This window comes from Oncorhynchus keta, chromosome 1, assembly GCF_023373465.1.
Source record: "Oncorhynchus keta strain PuntledgeMale-10-30-2019 chromosome 1, Oket_V2, whole genome shotgun sequence".
NCBI classification, from domain to species: domain Eukaryota; kingdom Metazoa; phylum Chordata; class Actinopteri; order Salmoniformes; family Salmonidae; genus Oncorhynchus; species Oncorhynchus keta.
The window spans coordinates 59,994,973-60,014,291 of NC_068421.1; the positions used below are offsets into that span (position 1 = coordinate 59,994,973).

Consider the following 19,319-nt stretch of genomic DNA (forward strand, 5'->3'; position numbering starts at 1 on the left):
ACACACACAAACTCTTACCTCATAACACACAAACTCCTACAGTATCTCATAACACTCCCTTCCAAATAACCACATATATGCACGCACACTCATACACACAGACAACGTCCAGAGTCTCCAGACACCAGTCATTTATGTCAACCTCGGTTAAATGAGCACCATTGTTATGAAGGTTGGTATTTATGCTGATTCACCAGCTATTCATCAGCTAGACACAATACACTTGAAACAGAACAGCACCTCCACCTCTCCAGCCTATCCCCAAACCCTGTGATGTTGAGTGTGTCAGAAATTGGCAGACTAGCCAGACTGTCAGAATTTGATATGAAATGTTAGATCAAATTGGGGACCAAGAAGCACTGGAGCGAGAACTCTTTTATTCACTCACTAGCTGATGGGGTACTATTGGGGTTTTGATGTTCTATTGACAAGCCAATGAGGCGGGGGTGGACTAGGAGTGTCACACTCACAGACAAGTAAACAAACTGGCTGTGGGGATGTCATGGTTTGATAGAGCATTGAGCAAGAGCATTGATTTGTGTATTTTGTCAGTGGAAGGTTATCGTAACTCTGCAATACCTTTGACCTAGTTAACTTTGTCTCATTCTTTCTGTGTAAATCCTGTCGTTTCAGACATCAAACCCACTGTAAATATGCCACTGAGATATTTAGATTGTGTCAGCTTTTCAGGCACCATCTTGGGAAATCTTGTACTTTTTCTCTTGAACCACTTTTGAAATATTAAATCCTTGAGAGTTTATTGACGTACCCATGCATCAATCTAAGTAACAGAATAATTCAAATCTCCATCAGAATCTGTCAGTTTAAGCTGGAGATATCTTTTTTTTGTTTTTGCATGGGCTTCTTCTCCATCCACTGTATCTGCTTGTGTTTGTCTGACCATGAGACATCCCGGAAATCGTCCTTCTCACGAAAACGTCTGATGTGTCCGAATGGTTTGGCCAACAAACTATTATGACCACTCTCACGAACACAACTGTGTTCTCAATTTTGCTCTATGACCACCACAAGTGTCATGGGACTCTTCTGAAGATAACCCATACAAACGGATGGAGGTATGGAGGTAGTTTTATAAAATAATTTCAAAAAGAAGGGGTATGTGTATAAAATGTGTAAAAACGAAATATATATATATATATATATATATATCCTGAGCTTTCTTATATCTCCTAGAAATAGAACCAACACTACAAACCCTTATGATTTATTGTTTGACTGTCTTTTTTACCATTTATGAATGTTTTATTGAATGCAATTCTATGGGCTATAGTAGTGAAGGCCAAATTCCATATTGGATGAAATAATTCAGAATAACAGGTTTTGATACCTCAAGGGGTCCTAAAATTCAAAATCAAATAGCTAAATGATCCACGGTATGGCCATCTGAAACAATTCCATATGTTAGCTTAGTTCCCCTCCCCCCAACAGCTTAAACGTTTAGATGCTAAAGGCACGAGCTACTGAATCTAATGAAACTACTCAGACATGCAGACAGCACTTAAACATTCTAAAGTTTGAGACAGTTTTATTAATTTGTAGCAAGATTGTCAATAAAGTTATTGCTTCGTAGTGTACATGCAAAATGAATCTCAAAATGGTTTGTAAAGCTCAAAATTGTATACACCATCACAGTTATGAAAAACAAGAATTATTACCTTTCTCAAAATACACAAATCTACACTGTCAATGTTAAAACAGTCATGGAGGGGCAAGAGATGCTCAATTCATCTTGAAAACAATACAAAACAGTATAACAAACAAGAAAAAAGCATATACATAAAATATAAGAGGTAAAAGCAGGAATGATTTATTTCTTATTACCCTAACAGTGTAAAAAAGAGGCTTAGGTGTGTGCTACTCTATGTTTCATCATGTGAATTGTGTGGAGATGGGAGCAGAGCAGAAGAATCCTGCTGGGAAAACTCTATCCAATCACATGTCATCAGCATGTGGGCGTAGTGTGGCTCTGCGGTGTGGATTCAAGGTCACTGTAGCTATGTGGCCGGTAATGGGGTCCCCGTGGAAATGGGCTTGCTCATCCAGGCTATTGTTGGAAGTCATGGGGTCGAGATTGGATAGCCCCTGGCTGCCGTCACCGGTGCCCAGCTTACCCAGCAGAGAGGTCATCTCATTTACCCCCTGGTCTCCTGGGAAATGGTGGTGCGGAGACCTGGGCTCGTCGTCTGCAGTATGATATGGCTGGTCAATGACATGCAGCACTCTGGAAGACTGGAGGTTGTGCAGGGATCGTGACTGTACTGCAGGGGGGAGAGGGGACACAGGTTACAGGTGAGAAACAGCTCAACACATATTGATTCCAGTCATTAAATGGTGAACTAATGTCACACATACTACATCCCGAGTCCAACTTTAAGTTGTTAGACTGTAAGCCAACTTTTAAAAAACGTGTATCCTGGCTTTTGGTTGTACAATTAACCAAAGACATCTAATGTAAAAATAGATTCCACTCACAGAGCTGACAGACCATCAGTTAAGATGAATAATTACATTTAAGTCATTCACTATCTTAAAACATTATGAGACCATTAGATATTTTTGAGGTCCCTTTCATATTGTATCCAACAATTCCTATACTCAGAAAAAACCTCAGCTGTCCCCTTAGGAGAACCATTTTGGGTTCTTTCTGCAGCCAAAATGGGTTCTTCAAAGGATTATCCTTTGGGGACAGCCGAAGAACCCTTTAAGGTTCTAGATCGCACCCTTGTTTTTTATTTAATTTTTTACCCTTTTTCTACCCACTTTTGTGATATCCAATTGGTAGTTACAGTCTTGTCCCATCGCTGCAACTCCTGTACGGACTCGGAAGAGGCGAAGGTCTCGTGCCGTGCGTCCTGCGAAACACGACCCTGCCAAGCACTGCTTCTTGACACACTGCTTGCTTAACCCGGAAGCCAGCCGCAACAATGTGTCAGAGGAAACACCGTACAGCTGGCGACCGGAGTCAGCTTGCAGGCGCCTGGCCCGCCACAAGGAGTCGCTAGAGTATGATGGGATAAGGAAATCCAGGCCGGCCAAACCTTCCCCTAACCCGGACATTGCTGGGCCAATTGTTTGCCGCCTCATGGGTCTCCTGGTCACGGCCGGCTGTGACACAGCCTGAGATTGAACACAATCGAACACTGCAATGCAATGCATTTTTTTCTAAGAGTGTACAACTGTTGAAAGGAGACTGTTAGTCAGACAAGCTGATGAGAATAGGGATTAGTAATCCATGTTCTCTGTGATGATGGTTGCCAGCTCAGCTCTTGATTTGAAATGTGGGGTCCTGGTGGACCGTCGTGCTCTGCAGATGAGTTGTTATAGCAGCAGCGCCGTAGCAGTGTCTGGCACTATGAGAGGAGCTCTAGTCTAATCAGCTCTCCAGCTGTGATGTGAGGCAGGAGGTACGGGGTGGCGGGGCGAGGTTTGGCCGGGCATTACAGGAGGCTGACTCACCTCTCACTGGACTGAAATCCCCTCCTTGGCTGACCTTGGGCTCTGAGAAAGGTTTCAGGTTTGGGAAGAGGATGAGGGAGAAGGACAGGAGCAGCACCTGGGGTAAAAGGAAAAGTGAAAAAGTGATCATTTGTACTTTGCCAAAGCCAACAATGTTTAGCGGTTTATGGGAGCTTCCAATCCCCAGTAGAGCTCCAGAGTTAAAGACACACTCTTCAGTAACTGTTGTTCAAAGCTGTTCAGCTAATCCCAGTACAGTGCATCAAAGTCAACCGGTGTGAACACACAATCCGTATTATTTACATTTCTGCATTTTCTTAACCTTTCTGGCGCAGGCATTCCGCTAGCGACCCACCTCAACAACATCCGGTGAAATTGCAAAGTGCCAAATTCAAAATAGAGAAATAGTCATAATAAACATTAATAAAAAATACAAGCGTTATACATTGGTTTAAAGATAAACTTCTTATTAATCCAGTCGATTTGTCAGATTTCAAAAAGGCTTTACGGCAAAAGCATACCATGCGATTATCTGATGACAGCGCCCTGCTTACAAAAGCATACAAACATTATACAACCAAGTAAAGGAATTACAAAGTTAGAAATAGCGATAAAATGAATCACTTACCTTTGAAGATCTTCATATGGTTGCAGTCACAAGAGTCCCAGCTACACAATAAATGTTTGTTTTGTTCGATAAAGTCCCTCTTTATATCCCAAAAACTCTCTTGGCGCGTTTTGTTCAGTAATCGACTGGCTCAAAGGCGGTCAAAACATGCAGAGGAATACATCCTAATAGTACCGGTAAAATTTGTCAAAACATGTCATACGATGTTTATAATTAATCCTCAGGTTGTCAATTGTCTAAATAATCAATAGTATTTCAACTGAACAATAACGTATTCAATAGAAAGGAAAAACAACGAAGGGCATGTACTCTGACAGAAAGGTCTCATTCTTCTTCATTTTTCAGAAAACAAGCCTGAAACAATGTCTAAAGACTGTTAACATCTAGTGGAAGCCATAGGAACTGCAATCCGGGTCCTAATCCATTAGATACTCTATAGGCATTCAATTGAAAATACCCACATCAAAAACATCCCACTTCCTGGACGGATTTTCCTCAAGTTTTCACATGCCATATCAGTTCTGTTATACTCACAGACATTATTTCAACAGTTTTGGAAACGGTGTTGTTTTCTAAAACACTATAGAGTGTTTTCTATCCAAATCTACCAATTATATGCATATCCTAGCTTCTGGGCCTGAGTAACAGGCAGTTTACTTTGGGCACACTTCTCATCCAGACGTCAAAATACTGCCCCCAAGGCATAAGAAGAGACACAAACTCATTCATATTCATATTTGGATTTACAAAGTCTAATTTCTGTTGGCACTGATGTGGTTTTAGTTGCTGTCCAATTATATCATAGACAGGTGAATCAATGGTGTGTCTCTCTTGAGTGTATCTCTCTGTGTATGTTTCACTCTATATGTCTGGCATACACCTTTTTATTTCGTTTTGTCATTTTTTTCAGAGGGGGGAGTTTACAGGTACAAAACAATCAAATAAATGCCAACAAAGATAGCCCCAACCCAACGCCCACATCCTCCCAACCCACCAGTACCACCCCTAGCCCCAACCCAACGCCCACATCCTCCCAACCCACCAGTACCACCCCTAGCCCCAACCCAACGCCCACATCCTCCCAACCCACCAGTACCACCCCTAGCCCCAACCCAACGCCCACATCCTCCCAACCCACCAGTACCACCCCTAGCCCCAACCCAACGCCCACATCCTCCCAACCCACCAGTACCACCCCTAGCCCCAACCCAACGCCCACATCCTCCCAACCCACCAGTACCACCCCTAGCCCCAACCCAACGCCCACATCCTCCCAACCCACCAGTAGCCCCCACACCCACATCCTAGCCCCAACCCAACACCCACATCCTCCCAACCCACCAGTACCACCCCTAGCCCCAACCCAACGCCCACATCCTCCCAACCCACCAGTACCACCCCTAGCCCCAACCCAATGCCCACATCCTCCCAACCCACCAGTACCACCCCTTCCCTGTGGGTCTGAAAGCAAAGGACAAAACTCCAAATATATACAGTATATATATTGGTTTGTATGTGTGGGGCTTTAGCGAGATTGTTCTTTTCAGAGTCAGGTATATTTGTCCAGGTCTCACTTGATCCTTGGCGAGCACCATTCGTTCTCACTGTTGATAATTCTAATGGTATAACTTCTAACAGTAACTGTATCCCCTGGTTAAATGGGAAAGAGTGAGGTGGTTGCATCTTTCCACCTGCCTGTCTCTAATCCCATATGGTGTATGAGCTGATCTAGTGAACTTTTTCTAAAAGTGACACTTCTGCTTACCAGAACACAGGTCCCAGCCTGGGCGGCCTTTTTGGAGCCGTTCATTACCAGAGTCTGCATCCTACGCAGCTGCTCCATCAGAGACCTGGGAGACACAGAGGCTCAATTAGAAAACTTTGCCACCGGGTGTACGGAGGCAGAAACAGAGCAGGGAGAGCAGATTAGTGTGGAGGTTCCTCACGTGTTGCATTTCTCCAACTGGAACACCTTCCTCTGCAGCTCCTGGTTGTGTGTGTTGCAGGCAGTCATCCTGGAAGAGGAACAACAAGGGAATTTCCCACATGAGACTGACAAGCTATTGCTGCTCGATCAGTCTAAGAAAAACACCATCCTGCTACAGTATCACTCACCAGCATGCCCGAGAAACACTTTGGTATAATCAAATCATACTGTGATACTCAAGGACAAACAATGGGCCCTATGCAGTTTCTTTGCACCACAAAACTCACACACTGTTTCTTAAACGTTTTGTGCTCAGCACCCTGAGACCAGCACTGGGCAAATTTCATGTCTGCTGAGGGCAAACTTGAAAGTTGTGAAAATTCCAACGTGCGTTTATTGTGAACAATGAGGCTGTACCCACTTAAGTTACAGTTTTAACAGTGGCCAAGTAGGCTACTGTGGCTATTTGATCATAACGTAGGCCTAACAGAGTGACTTGCCTTAAACAATGGAACTTTACTCTAACATTTTTTAAATGGAAATATCTGTTCTATCTTTCAGCCTTCAGTAGCAGCCAATGTGTGGTGTTCATGAGACGTTTGAAAAAATCATGCAGAGCTTGACATTAACCTGTTTATCCACTTGTCCTTTAGATAAGGAGGTGATTAAAAATGTTGTTGTGTTGTTTGATGCAAGAAACCACTTAACAAAATAAAATGCATTATTAGTTCCATAGTATTATTACAGAGAATTAAACAAATGATGCTACTCTCTGCTTGTTGGCTACTTAGCTTACTCAAGCCTTTCTCAAAATATAACACTGCCCCTTTAAGACAAAAAAAAGCCATTTTCATGACTTGCGTTTCAAAGACATCTAGAAATGTACATGTTTTGTGCTCTTGTAGGAAACAATCACTCCCCCATTTCTAACTACAAATGATCCATAACTGGGCTAATAACTCACTGCCTAGCAAAGGATATGAACACATGTGCAGAGGTGGGTACATGCAGCTCTCGCTTTGATCTCAAAACAAGCTTATCTAACCACAACCGCTCATGGTGTAAACACAGTCCAGTTCAAAGTGAATGGCACAGATCCATATATGGCAACGGTCTATTTGCATATAGGCCTACTGCAGCTCTGATTGGTTATGCCGCACAGTTCTGGGTAGAATCCTACTCCGATTCGTTCTGCCAACAACAAAATCTCTTGCATATTTAGTTTTGCATACTAAGTCTTGCATAGTTCCTTTTGTTCAGGACGTTGCATTGGAAGCGGCTAATATTGCATTGATTCAATCACAATTCCCACAGTAAAGGGAAACATTGATAGTGTTAACTAACAGGGAAAACTCTAGAAAGTTGAGTGACATTCAATCTCGTGCTTCACTGCACGGGCTGATGTTTCTTCTGCACGGCCTGCACAGGAGCACAGCTGAGACATGTTCCAAATATCTTGTTAGTTTGTAGGAGTGCTTTATGCATTTCTGTCAGTTGTAGTCAGAGTTGAACACTTCTACTTTGACTTTAGGCCTGTGAGTCAATATCTTTTCCATTTATTTGGTGCCTATTGTTAGTACCTGCTCTCCAGACCATCAATATATTCCTTTTTCTTCTTCCTGCTCTCTTGGGCCGACTGCTTGTTCCGGATCTTTCTGCGAATTTTCTTCAGAATCCTCTCCTCATACTAATGGAAAACGACGAAGGAACAACATATTTAGCATGTTTACGCGCATTTGAAATCCTCAAGAACCTTGAGTTGCTCTGTGAAGCTGCAAAAGACTGCAAAAAAAGTTTAACCTTGGTGAGGGGTAGTTGGCTAGGCAGAGTCACCCCCTCCTTGGCCAGCAGCTTTTTCTCGTCCTCATTGAGAATCAACTCTTGGAAGGACTGCTGGGACTGCTGTGGGGGCTGGAAGTGAGACGGGAATGTTAATACAGTACATCATATGTAAAGCATCACAACCAGTGGCCTGAGCAGCAACGTGTTTTACAGAGTGAGTGGAAGGAGTGCAGAGAGGCAGGCAGCATCCTCTCATCTCCTGCTTTCCTTCACACCAGTTACATTACCGTGCTGAACTCATGCCCTGCTGTCTCATAACTTGTTTCTTCATGTTCTCCTCGGAACGTTTTAGAATGACTTTATCCATCTTACCTATTCCTCTCCACTCCAACACACTCGCCAACATACGAACAAGCCATTACAGACGCACTCATCCAAGCACTCACACACACACTTACTCGCATGCTAGCGCACATGCACACAGACACGCACACACACGCATACCCTTTATCATCACTCACCGGCTCAGATGTACCAGAGAGCAGTAGCTCCTTGACAGTGAGGGGAAAGCTAGAGGTCAGCTGGGTTTTGTGTACATCAGAGGAACACTTTGTCCCACCAGTCCTTCCTGGGTAGAAGCCTGAGTCCCAGCCATCTGTAACCATACAGAGAGACAGGATGTGGCCAGACGTAAGGGCCATCAATTGTCTGTGTTTGTGTTGATACTGAGACAAAGGCAGGATTAGCCTAAAGATACAAACGAAAACTGTGTTGCTTTCAAAGGAGGAGCTTATAATGTTGACATAAGCAATATTAATCACACATCTAACATAACGTAACACATTTTCTCTGTGTCACTTATGTAATAAATAACAAATATATAACTCTATATATTTGTATACTTTCTGTACTAATGTGTGCCATATATGTCCTACTGATATTAATGGAGAAGTCGGTATCCAGGGCGGCCCTGGTGTGTGGCTGAGGGGGGAGGAAATGGGGCTCTGTGGGAGGACTCTCAGGGCGCTTGGGGCTGTCCATCTGATCGGAGTGGGGGTCCTCACTGATTCCACTGTCACTGGGAGAGGGAGACCATAGGGGTGACCCTGAAACCGAGTCACTCAGGAGGGTGTTCAAGAAGTCCTCGCCCTGGAGCTTTGTTGGACGCAGCATCTGCCAAATAACACACCAAATGTTCTAATTACTGTACAGCCGTACTGGAGAGAGTGGTTGAGAGAAGCAGGCTAGCTATGGGGATCGCGTGGTGGACATGTGGTGGACATGTGGTAGACACGTGGTAGACACAGCCAAGGTGAAAATGTCAAATCACGGCAGGGTAACATCAAAGAGTGAATGCTTTCACTCCACTCACGTTTGGCTTGTGAATAGGCCAGGCATGGTTCCCATGGTGTCCCATCTCCTCGTGACGGAGGATGCCATCGTTCTGATCAAACAGCAAATCAAGCAGCTCAATCCCGTCGCAACCCTGGAACAGAACAGGCCACTCAATGACATCATGTTACTCTATGTTTACAAATGAGAGATAACATGCAAAGATCCTTACAGGAAGGCTGTAAAAGCAATCATACCGAGGACTAGTAATGCTTTTTATTACCATTATCTCATGTCACTCTTATCTGACTTTTTAATCAGTTTTACCATGCCATTCAACACAGTAGACTTGAGTTAAAATCAATTAAATTGATCTAGTTTGTACTCTAAAAGATTGTCAGTCTATGTAGACCACACAAAACACCCACACCAACACACTCACCCACTCACTAGCAGCTAGATCTACTGCGTCTTAGGAACTTTGTTAGATGGCACATATAACCTTGGCTGCCCTAATAACATAAACTGCTAACCTACTTCTCCAGGACATAGTAAAACACAGAAACGAACACATAGGCCGTGTTACCTGGTCTGAGTAGTGGTCCATTATTTCAGAACTAGGGTGGAACAGGGAGGAACTCCCCAAAACAAGATAAATCCAGTAAAATGGTCAGTTTCCTTTGTTGTGAAGGAGCTCTGTTCCAGAAGACTGTGTGTCTCTACTGTATCTCACTGCTCGTGTTCTGAGGTCCAAGGTTTAAACTCCAACAAAGCACATCCAGTCATCAACCCCAGGTCTGTCACCCCATTGGCCAGCATGTAAAGAGGAGATTTGATTGGCAGGATAAAGACTGACAACTGAGGCAAGTTTGACTGTCTAGAAAAGAAAGAACGTGGATGGATGAAAAGTTTATACTTTCCTTTCCTCTTGTTGTGTTTGATAGCAGATTGACAGGAGGAATGAGGGTTAACCTTTGACACGGTTTCTGTGTTGTTTGTTAATTCATAAAAGTAACCAACACACTATGATGCCGTTTATCCATTTCAAACAATCCCCATAAAAATGAAAGAATGCTTTTATAATTAAATCTTTACTTTATAAATTTAAATCAACCAATTCTTTCAAGTCTGAACAGAAAAAAAGCATGCCCTTATATCCTCTCACAATTCATAAAATGTTTTGATGTAAATCTCCTGGAAGTTTCTGCATTCGTTTCCAGATATATTTGTCACGACTTCCGCCGAAGTGGGCTCCTCTCCTAGTTCTGGCGGCGTTCGGCGATCGATGTCACCGGCTTTCTAGCCATCACCGCTCCATTTTCCATATATCCATTTGTTTTGTCTTGTTTCCATACACACCTGGTTTTCATTTCCCCAATCAATCTACTTGTATTCAACCCTCTTTTTCCCATCATGTTTTGTGTGTAATTGTTTCCTGTTATGTGGTGTTAGTTTACGCACTTTACTTTTATGTTCAGTTTTTTGATCGCGTTTGATTTATGTAGTGCTCTCGCTTTTGGAACTTTAATAAAAGTATGTCTGTTCATTATACTCTGCTCTCCTGCACCTGACTTCACCTCTAATACACCATTGACAATATTTAGAAGACACCACCTGTTGTTATTACTGTGATTCTGTTGTGCTTATGACTAATGCCTAGAATTGCAGCACAGGTATAAATGAAACAAAACAGAACATGGGAACAGGTTATTGTTTGCTCTTTTCTAAAGTATGTTCAAACTTGACACACATGCCACACCTATTGGTAGATGGGTACAAATGTCCCTTTCAGGTGAAGTTATTCATCACACTTTGGATAGTGTATCAACACACCCAGTCACTCCAAAAATACAGGCGTCCTTCCTAACTTAGTTGCGGGAGAGGAAGGAAACTGCTCAAAGATTTCACCATGAGGCCAATGACGACATTAAAAATGTTATAGTGTTTAATGGCTGCGATAGGAGAAAACTGAAGAGAATCAACAACATTGTAGTTATTCCACAATACTAACCTAATTGACAGAGTGAAAAGAAGGAAGCCTGTATAGAATAAAAAATATTCCAAACGTTGCATCCTTTTTGCAGCAAGGCAAAGTAATACTGCAAAAAATGTGACAAAGCAATTAACATTTTGTCCTGAATACAAAGTATTATGTTTGGGGAAAATCCAATACAACACATTACTGAGTACCACTCTTCATGTTTAAATAAATTAAATAAAATAAATAAAAATTAAATACATTTTTATCCCACTTTGTAACACAACAAAATGTGGAAAAAGTCAAGGGGTGTGAATACTTCTGAAGGCCCTGAATATGGTCATAAAGCACACACAGCAGTGAAGCTATCCACCATTTATTCATTTTTCTCATAGACAGTTATACATGAAATTATGAGTAGTGAACTTCTCAGTTGTCAACTTCTAACTGTTCTATTATGTCCAAAAAGCCTGACCCTTTTTCTCTCTCCCTAATCTCCTAGCTCACTGTATCATTTCAAATATCTGTTACTCTTTCATTTCGTCTGTCTCCGTCCTGCTAGCTGTGTCTTCAGTTCAGTTTGCAACAGGATGACTGCCAATAACCATGATGGTCTTTATATTGTGGCAGGATTACGTTATCATTATTGCTCCTCTATCTGATGGGGATTGGGTCCAAAGTTTAAAACCCTGTTCTTAGCCTGCAAGTTGCGCTTGTACATTGTTACAACAGAATGAAAAAAACTATTTATCACTACTCTCAGGCTCTGTGGCTTTGGGATTACCCTTATGGATGTGGCCTACAAGCAAATGTTCACATGTTGTCTGTTTAAAGCATACATCCAATGGGTACAATACGGTCTGTGCAAATATTATTTTATAAAACAAATATTTAGACATCTTAAAATGTTGACACAAATAACTGTGAGTCAGAAGCATCTGCAAGTGTGAGTCAAAAGCAACTGTGAGTGTGAGTCAAAAGCAACTGTGAGTGTGAGTCAAAAGCAACTGTGAGTGTGAGTCAAAAGCAAGTGGGTGTTCAATTGGCTGGATGTGAAGGACTGAATGACAATGTGAATGGAGCCTAAATAGAGATCATGAAAAATAACCTTGAGCGTGTGTTTGGTCTGAATAATATTTGAATGAAAGTAAAGCACTTAGCAGACTGAGTAAGAGTAGATTTCTGGGTGTAATCTTGGTCTTAAATGGCTTTGAATGGTCTTTGCACAATCATAATCAGTCTGCGTTCAACTCCTCACTCAGTCAGTGAGAGTCCAATACACATTGTGGGCTTTCAATCACATTCAATGTTTTGAATAGCAGCATAAAGCACGTTCCTTCATATTAACCAGATGTCTTTATCTCAGTGAAAGTAAATCTTGAAATATTCAAACGTTTGTCTGACTTTAGTCCTATTGATTCAAATCTAGAAGTCTAAGGAGTCGTAAAAGTGATTTAAAACTATGTCATGCTGCTAAAAACAGCTCTAACAATATGAAATATGACACTTTTCTCTGTAATGGGCTTTTGGGTATGGAACAGGACATTCTGTTATATAAATCCATGTCTTAAAGTACTATCATTAGATAATACCTTACGTAAGAGCACAGACCGGTAGAGAGGTTGTACGGCACTTCAGAGACAGAGAGTTAGAATGCGGTGGAAACACTATAATGATGCAGAAAGAGGTCTGAACCCTTCGCAGAGGCACCACCTGCTGGAAGACTTGACAAAGTGACGTGGCAACTGGCAGTCATGCAATAATAACAATAAATGGTTTGAAATCAAATGTTCCATAGCTTTCACTTTACATGGGATAAATCACCTAATTCAAATTGTGTACTCTAATCTATCGCTTCCCTTTTCCAAATCAAATCAAATTCTATTTGTCACATGCTCCCGAATACAACAGGTGTAGGTAGACATTACATTTAAGTCATTTAGCAGACGCTCTTATCCAGAGCGACTTTACAGTGAAATGCTTACTTACAAGTCCTTAACCACTGCATTACAGCTACCCTGATATGCTCAATCCAGAATTAATGGGAAAGATATGCACAACATGTTTTTTGTTTTTTATGTGATTGAGGCCAAATGAGTTGAAAGAAATCAGAAATACGTTTTATTTTATAGGGTTTTTGAGGAATGGCAAAAATGCAGTCCAACTTTTATTTGAGGTGAACTGTCCAATCTAGCCTAAAATAGGCTGCGTTTACACAGGTAGCCCAATTCTGATCTTTTTTCACTAATTGGTCAGTCGACCAATCAGATCGGCTCTGAAAAAGAGCTGCCGTGAAAAGATCTGATGTTATTTGTCAACAGACCAATTAGTGAGAAATACAAAGATCAGAATTGGGCTGCCTGTGTAAACGCACCTGTAAAAGTGCATTCTCTATGGGTACAAGTTATACTTCTAAAAGGAACACTCAAAATAAATTGTATTTGTCTCATGCACCGAATACAACTAGTGTAGACTTAACACTAAAATGCTTGCTTACGAGCCCTTCCCAAAGATGCAGAGCTGCAAAAATGTATAATGTACATGAAGGCAGGGTAAAGTGCCTAGGCATCAGGATAGATCATAATAAGGTATCTGAGGTAGATATGTACGTGAAGGCAGGGTAAAGTGACCAGGCATCAGGATAGATCATAATAAGGTATCTGAGGTAGATATGTACATGAAGGCACGGTAAAGTGACTAGGCATCAGGATAGATCATAATAAGAGTAAAATAAAATAACTGAGTAGCAGCAGCATATGATGAGTGGGTTGTTCCATGTCGTTTCAACAGGCCATGACCCCCACCATCTCAGATTGTCTGAAATTGTTTCTGTAGTTTGAAACAGATGAGATAAGCATTCCGGCAATTCTTTTGTTGAAATATACTTTGATCTCTGAGACATTAAGCTAATTGATTGCCCCCAAATTGGCCATTTTAATTCATACGATAATATTCAGTAATTATAGTACCTAACATCCGATTTGGACCAAACTTTTTTCTAACAATGAGTGAGACATGAGGAACCCAAAGAAATTGTCAAAACCCACCCACGGACACCCCACACCCATCTAAACCCAACAATGAGTATAAAGTATCAGTTCTCTATGTCTGACAAGTAGTATGGAACTGCCGTCAGAACAGCCTCAGTTCGTCTGGGCATGGACTGTATTAGGTGTCGGAAGCATTCCACAGGGATGCTGGCCCATGTTGACTCCAAAGCTTCCCACAGTTGTGTCAAGTTGGCTGGATATCCTTTGGGTGGTGGACCATTCTTGAGACACAGAGGAAACTGTTGAACGTGAAAAATCCAGCAGCATTGCAGACCTTGATACAAACCGGTGAACCTGGCACCTACTACCATACCCTGTTCAAAGGCACTTAAATCTATTGTCTTGCCCATTCACCCTCTGAATAGCACACATACACAATCCATGTCTCAATTGTCTAAAGGATTACAAATCTTCTCCCCTTCATCTACACTGATTGAAGTGGATTTAACAAGAGACATCAATAAGGGATCATAGCTTTCATCTGTATTCACCTGGTCAGTCCTTGTCATGTTCTTAAAATTTTGTGTACTTAGTAATCTATTCTCAGTGAATGTTGTGATGGGGCGGCAGCGTAGCCTAGTGGTTAGAGCGTTGGACTAGTAACCGGAAGGTTGCGAGTTCAAACCCCCGAGCTGACAAGGTACAAATCTGTTGTTCTGCCCCTGAACAGGCAGTTAACCCACTGTTCCCAGGCCGTCATTGAAAATAAGAATATGTTCTTAACTGACTTGCCTGGTTAAGTAAAGGTAAAATAAATAAAAAAATGTTTTTTCCCCTGTATGTGTGGGGACCATATTTTTTATTTTGATCAACTGGGGTTAAGGTTAGAATTATGTTAAGGGTTAGGAGCTAGGGTTAGTTTTAGGGTTAGATTTAGGGTTAGGTTTTTGGGTTAAGGTTAGGGTTAAGGTTAGGGTAAGAGTAAGAGTACAGGTTGGGTTAGGGTTGGGTTAGGGTTAGGGTTAGGTTTTTGAGTTAAGGTTAAGGTTAGGGTAAGAGTAAGAGTACAGGTTAGGGTAGGTTAGGTTTTTGGGTTAAGGTTAGGGTTAAGGTTAAGGTTAGGGTAAGAGTAAGAGTAAGAGTAAGAGTACGGGTTGGGTTAGGGTTAGGGTTAAGGTTAGGTTTTTGGGTTAAGGTTAAGGTTAGGGTAAGAGTAAGAGTATGGGTTAGGGTTAGGGTTAGGATTAGGTTTTTGGGTTAAGGTTAGGGTTAAGGTTAAGGTTAAGGTTAGGGTAAGAGTACGGGTTAGGGTTAGGGTAAGAGTACGGGTTAGGGTTAGGTTTAATGGTTAGGAAAAATAGGATTTTGAATGGGACTGAATTGTGTGAGAGTGTCAGTGTGTGAGTGTGTGTGTATAGTATATATAGTCTTGTGAGTGCATAGAGTCAGGGAGCTCAGCCACAGTGATATACTGGGCTGTCCGCACCACCCAATGTAGCGTTTTGCGGTCCAGGGTAGTGCATTTGCCATACCAAGCAGTGATGCAGCCAGTCAAGACTCTCTCGATGGCGTAGCTGTAGAACGAGGATCCGAGGGCCCATACCAAATCTTTTCAGCCTCCTGAGGGGGAGGAGGTGCTGTCATGCCCTCTTCATAAGTGTGCTGGTGTGTGTGGACCCTGTTCAGTCCTTAGTGGTGTGGACGCCAAGGAACTTGAAGCTCTCAACCCGCTCCACTTCAGCCCTGTTGATGTGAATGGGGGTGTGCTCTCCCCTCTTTCTCCTGTTGTCCACGATCAGCTCCTTGGTCTTACTGATGTTGAAGGAGAGGTTGTTGTCATGGCCCCACACTGTCAAGTCTCTGACCTCCTCCCTGTCGGCTGTCTCATCGCCGTCGGTGATCAGGAGTACCACCTTCATGTTGTCAACAAACTTGATGATGGTGTTGGAGTTGTGCGTGATCACGCAGTTGTGGGTGAATAGGGAGTACAAGAGGGGACTAAGCACACACCATTGAGGGACCCCCTATTGAGGGTCAGCGTGGCGGAGGTGTTGTTGCCTACCCTCACCACCTGGGGCAGTCCCGTTAGGAAGTCCAGTTATAGAGACAGGAGTTCAGTCCCAGGGTCCCCAGCTTGGTAATGAGTTTGGAGGAGACTATGGTGTTGAACACTGAGCTGTAGTCTATGAACATAATTATCACAGTTATTTCCCCTTTTGGAGGTGGGAGAGGGAAGTATGAAGTTTAATTGAGATTGCGTCCTCTGTGGACCTGTTGGGGTGGTATGCGAATTTGAGTGAATACACTGAATCCATAACAAAATCGTAAGGGTTTTCGATCGATGTTGTTACGTGGGAGATCTGTTTGAAGTCTCTATTAAAATTGTGGATGTGTTGGATGAGGTGGCGTCGTAGAGAATAACGAGAAGTGGGCTTATTTAGCTTTCTGTGTGTCTCTATGGAACAGAAGGTGCGTGCTCCGTGTCTCAAGACGATGTCAGAATGGAATGCGTCGTGTGGATCTTCGAAGCAGGGCGCATACCAAGGGTGTTATCTTTGGGGTGGCGCTAGAAGCAAATGCAAAGGAAGCCCACTCCATCCATTCTATTGCTTTTTTGATGAAGAGTCTCTTCCTTCTCACGTGTATTTGGGTTACATGAGATTCCCTGTGAGAGCCTTTGTGCCCAAACCCATACAGTGTGATAAATGTAAATGATTTGGTCATGTGTCAAGTGTATTGAGATGGGAGGGGTATTATATGCCGGCTGAGCCTAAATGCTGCAATTGTGGTGGTGAACATGCAGCCAAATTTGTGAAGGGTCCTGTTCCAGTGAAGGAGACAGAGGTGGCAAGAATAAGGGCTGTCCAGCATGTCTCCTATCCAGAGGCGTTGAGAACAGTGGAACAAAGGTGTGAAGTTTAAGAAGTTGTGGTAGTAGGAGTAGAGGCACAAAATGATATTCATTGTCAACAGAGGGATCCTGACATGTTGCATGTTAAGAATGTGGGCTTTGTAGCGTTTCTTACTTTGGTTGTCAATGCAAAAGGAGAGGAAATAGGAGAAAATAGGCATTATTGTGAGTGCGGCTGAGCGTTTTTGGGGACTCTGGGATTTTTTTGCATTTCAAGGAATATACAATACACCAATAGGTATAGTCGGTCATAAAACTTTAAAGAAGAAGAAGAATGTAATATCTGGCCTACCAAGTCAGGTCAGGTCGGGTAAGAGTGGATGTGGACATCCGGAATGTCCCAAGGACACCAGATAGAGAACATCAAGATGAAGCAGCTGCTTTACAAGTGGGATGCACTGTTGAGCACTACATCCCGAGGGGATCATGCTGATTGTACAGAGATTGTGGCAACCGGTTAAATGGCGTCCCTTGAGAAGGCAAGAACAAGATGCATGTCAGGAGAAGTGCAGTATTATCATAAGGAGACATATATTTGGAACATGGAGGAGGAAAGGAGGGAAAAAGAGAGGCAGAGGAGGTCTAAGAGAGAGAGAGAGAGAGGGAGGAAGAGGGTGGGCTTGAGTCGGTTAAAAATGGAGGGAAAAAGGGAGATGGTTTGTTAATTAAAGAAGAATGGTAGAAAGTGTAAGCAGAGTGAGTTGAAGACAGGAGGAGAAATGGAAGTGAATGAATGTGAATTATCGGAGCTGGTAGGTGTGTTGAAGTTCTTGGAGCCCGAAGCTTGCAATGAAGGTCTGGATGAAGATGGGTTTGTGGCTGATCCATGTGTGGTTTCAGGGTGGGTGAAAACAGAGTAGGGTGCTGTGGAATCGGTGAGGGTAACCAGAAGTGGTCTTGTGTGAATTCTTTGTGTTTTTGCTGGTCAGAAGGAGCAGGCACTCCGCGTTAAACGAATGGGGGCAAGAGATATGAATTGTTTTGCTCTCAAGAAAAGGGTGCCATTGAAAGGAGTGATTACTGGGGTAGGGGTAAATGTGAAGTTGACCAACTGAAGGAGAAGATTCCCGGTGTTTGTGATGTCTTTTATGCCGAATACATTATGGTGTTACAGGTGTCAAGCTTATGGGGATGTAGCAGCAGTGTGTAGGAGAGAGGTTTCTAAGTGTGAGAAGTGCACAGAAGGGCATGAGACAAAGGAATGTGTAGCATTCGGGAAAGTAGTGGTATGTGTTACTTGTAGGGGTGCCCATGGGGCTGAGGATCAGAAATGTCAGAGCGAGAGAGGCAAGTTGAGGTTTCAAGGGTTAGAGTAGTGCAGAAGGTGTCGTATGCTGAGGCAGTGAAGAAAGTAGAGGAAGATGGTTCAAGGGTGGGGGATCCTGAGAGGAGTGGTGTGAGTAGTAGATCTGTACCAATACAAAGGGATAAGTCAATATGTTTCAGTAAGATTGGATTTTTAGCATTTATAGCAATGGTTATCAACTGTACTGCAGGTATAGAATGTAAGTTGCAGAAATGTGTGCCGGTGGCAGACGAGGAGTTACAGAAGAGCTACAGAGTGTGATACATAAAAATAAAAAAACATTTAACTAGGCAAGTCAGTTAAGAACAAATTCTTACTTACAATGATGGCCTACCCCGGCCAATTGTGTGCCGCCCTATGGGACTCCCAATCACGGCCAGATGTGATGCAGCCTGGATTCAAACCAGGGACTGCAGTGATGCCTCTTGCACTGAGATGCAGTGCCTTAGACCGGTGAGCCACTCGGGGGCCCAAGGTGATGTTAGGATATATAAGTTATCCTCTACAAGCTTTTATGCCGAATACATTACGTTGTTACAGGTGTCAAGCTTATGGGTGGTGGTGTCCTGGTCTTTCAAGGTGTTGGCCTGAAGTAGGACTAAAATATTTTTGTTAAACAGAAAACCCAGACATATGGCAGCAGATCCACAAGGTCTGCCATGAGAGGTGACTGTATAGTTCCCCTAAGGAAAAGCACCTTTAGTAAATCTGCATTCTCTGTGAGAGCTTCCCATGTCTGGAATACACTGCCATCAGACACACATAACTGCACCACATGTCACACTTTCACAAAATGCTTGAAGACATGGCTAAAGGTCAATCAGATTTGTGAACATGGTCCCTAGCTGTGTGTTGCCGCTTTCCATGTTGTCTGTTGTCTGTAGCTTGTGAGGTGTGGAAACACTTTGTTGCTTTTATGAATTTTGTCTTGCCGCTTTTTGTTCTATGTTGCTCTGTCTGTATGTTACGTCTTGCTTGTCCTATGTTG

At 42.7% G+C, this 19,319-nt stretch overlaps 1 protein-coding gene across 1 annotated transcript; it reads right to left on the minus strand.

The window, feature by feature from the left end:
• Positions 1–1,526: 1,526 nt before the first annotated feature.
• Positions 1,527–9,904, minus strand: creb3l3a (cAMP responsive element binding protein 3-like 3a). The gene is made up of 10 exons (XM_035779456.2): positions 9,733–9,904; positions 9,187–9,300; positions 8,750–8,987; positions 8,336–8,469; positions 7,833–7,943; positions 7,613–7,719; positions 6,052–6,120; positions 5,871–5,955; positions 3,478–3,574; positions 1,527–2,279 (listed from the first exon to the last, which is right to left on the minus strand). Exons 1-10 carry the CDS (start codon positions 9,751–9,753, stop codon positions 1,954–1,956), a joined length of 1,302 nt encoding a protein of 433 aa, XP_035635349.1. The 5' UTR covers positions 9,754–9,904; the 3' UTR covers positions 1,527–1,953.
• Between the last annotated feature and the right edge of the window lie 9,415 nt (positions 9,905–19,319).

Coding starts and splice junctions, on each gene's coding strand:
- creb3l3a (XM_035779456.2), bottom strand. CDS start 9,753: ATGGACCACTACTCAGACCAG. Junction 8,988..9,186: donor GGCCTATTCACAAGCCAAAC/GTGAGTGGAGTG, acceptor GTTATTTGGCAG/ATGCTGCGTCCAACAAAGCT. Junction 7,944..8,335: donor TCTCTGGTACATCTGAGCCG/GTGAGTGATGAT, acceptor TCTCACTTCCAG/CCCCCACAGCAGTCCCAGCA.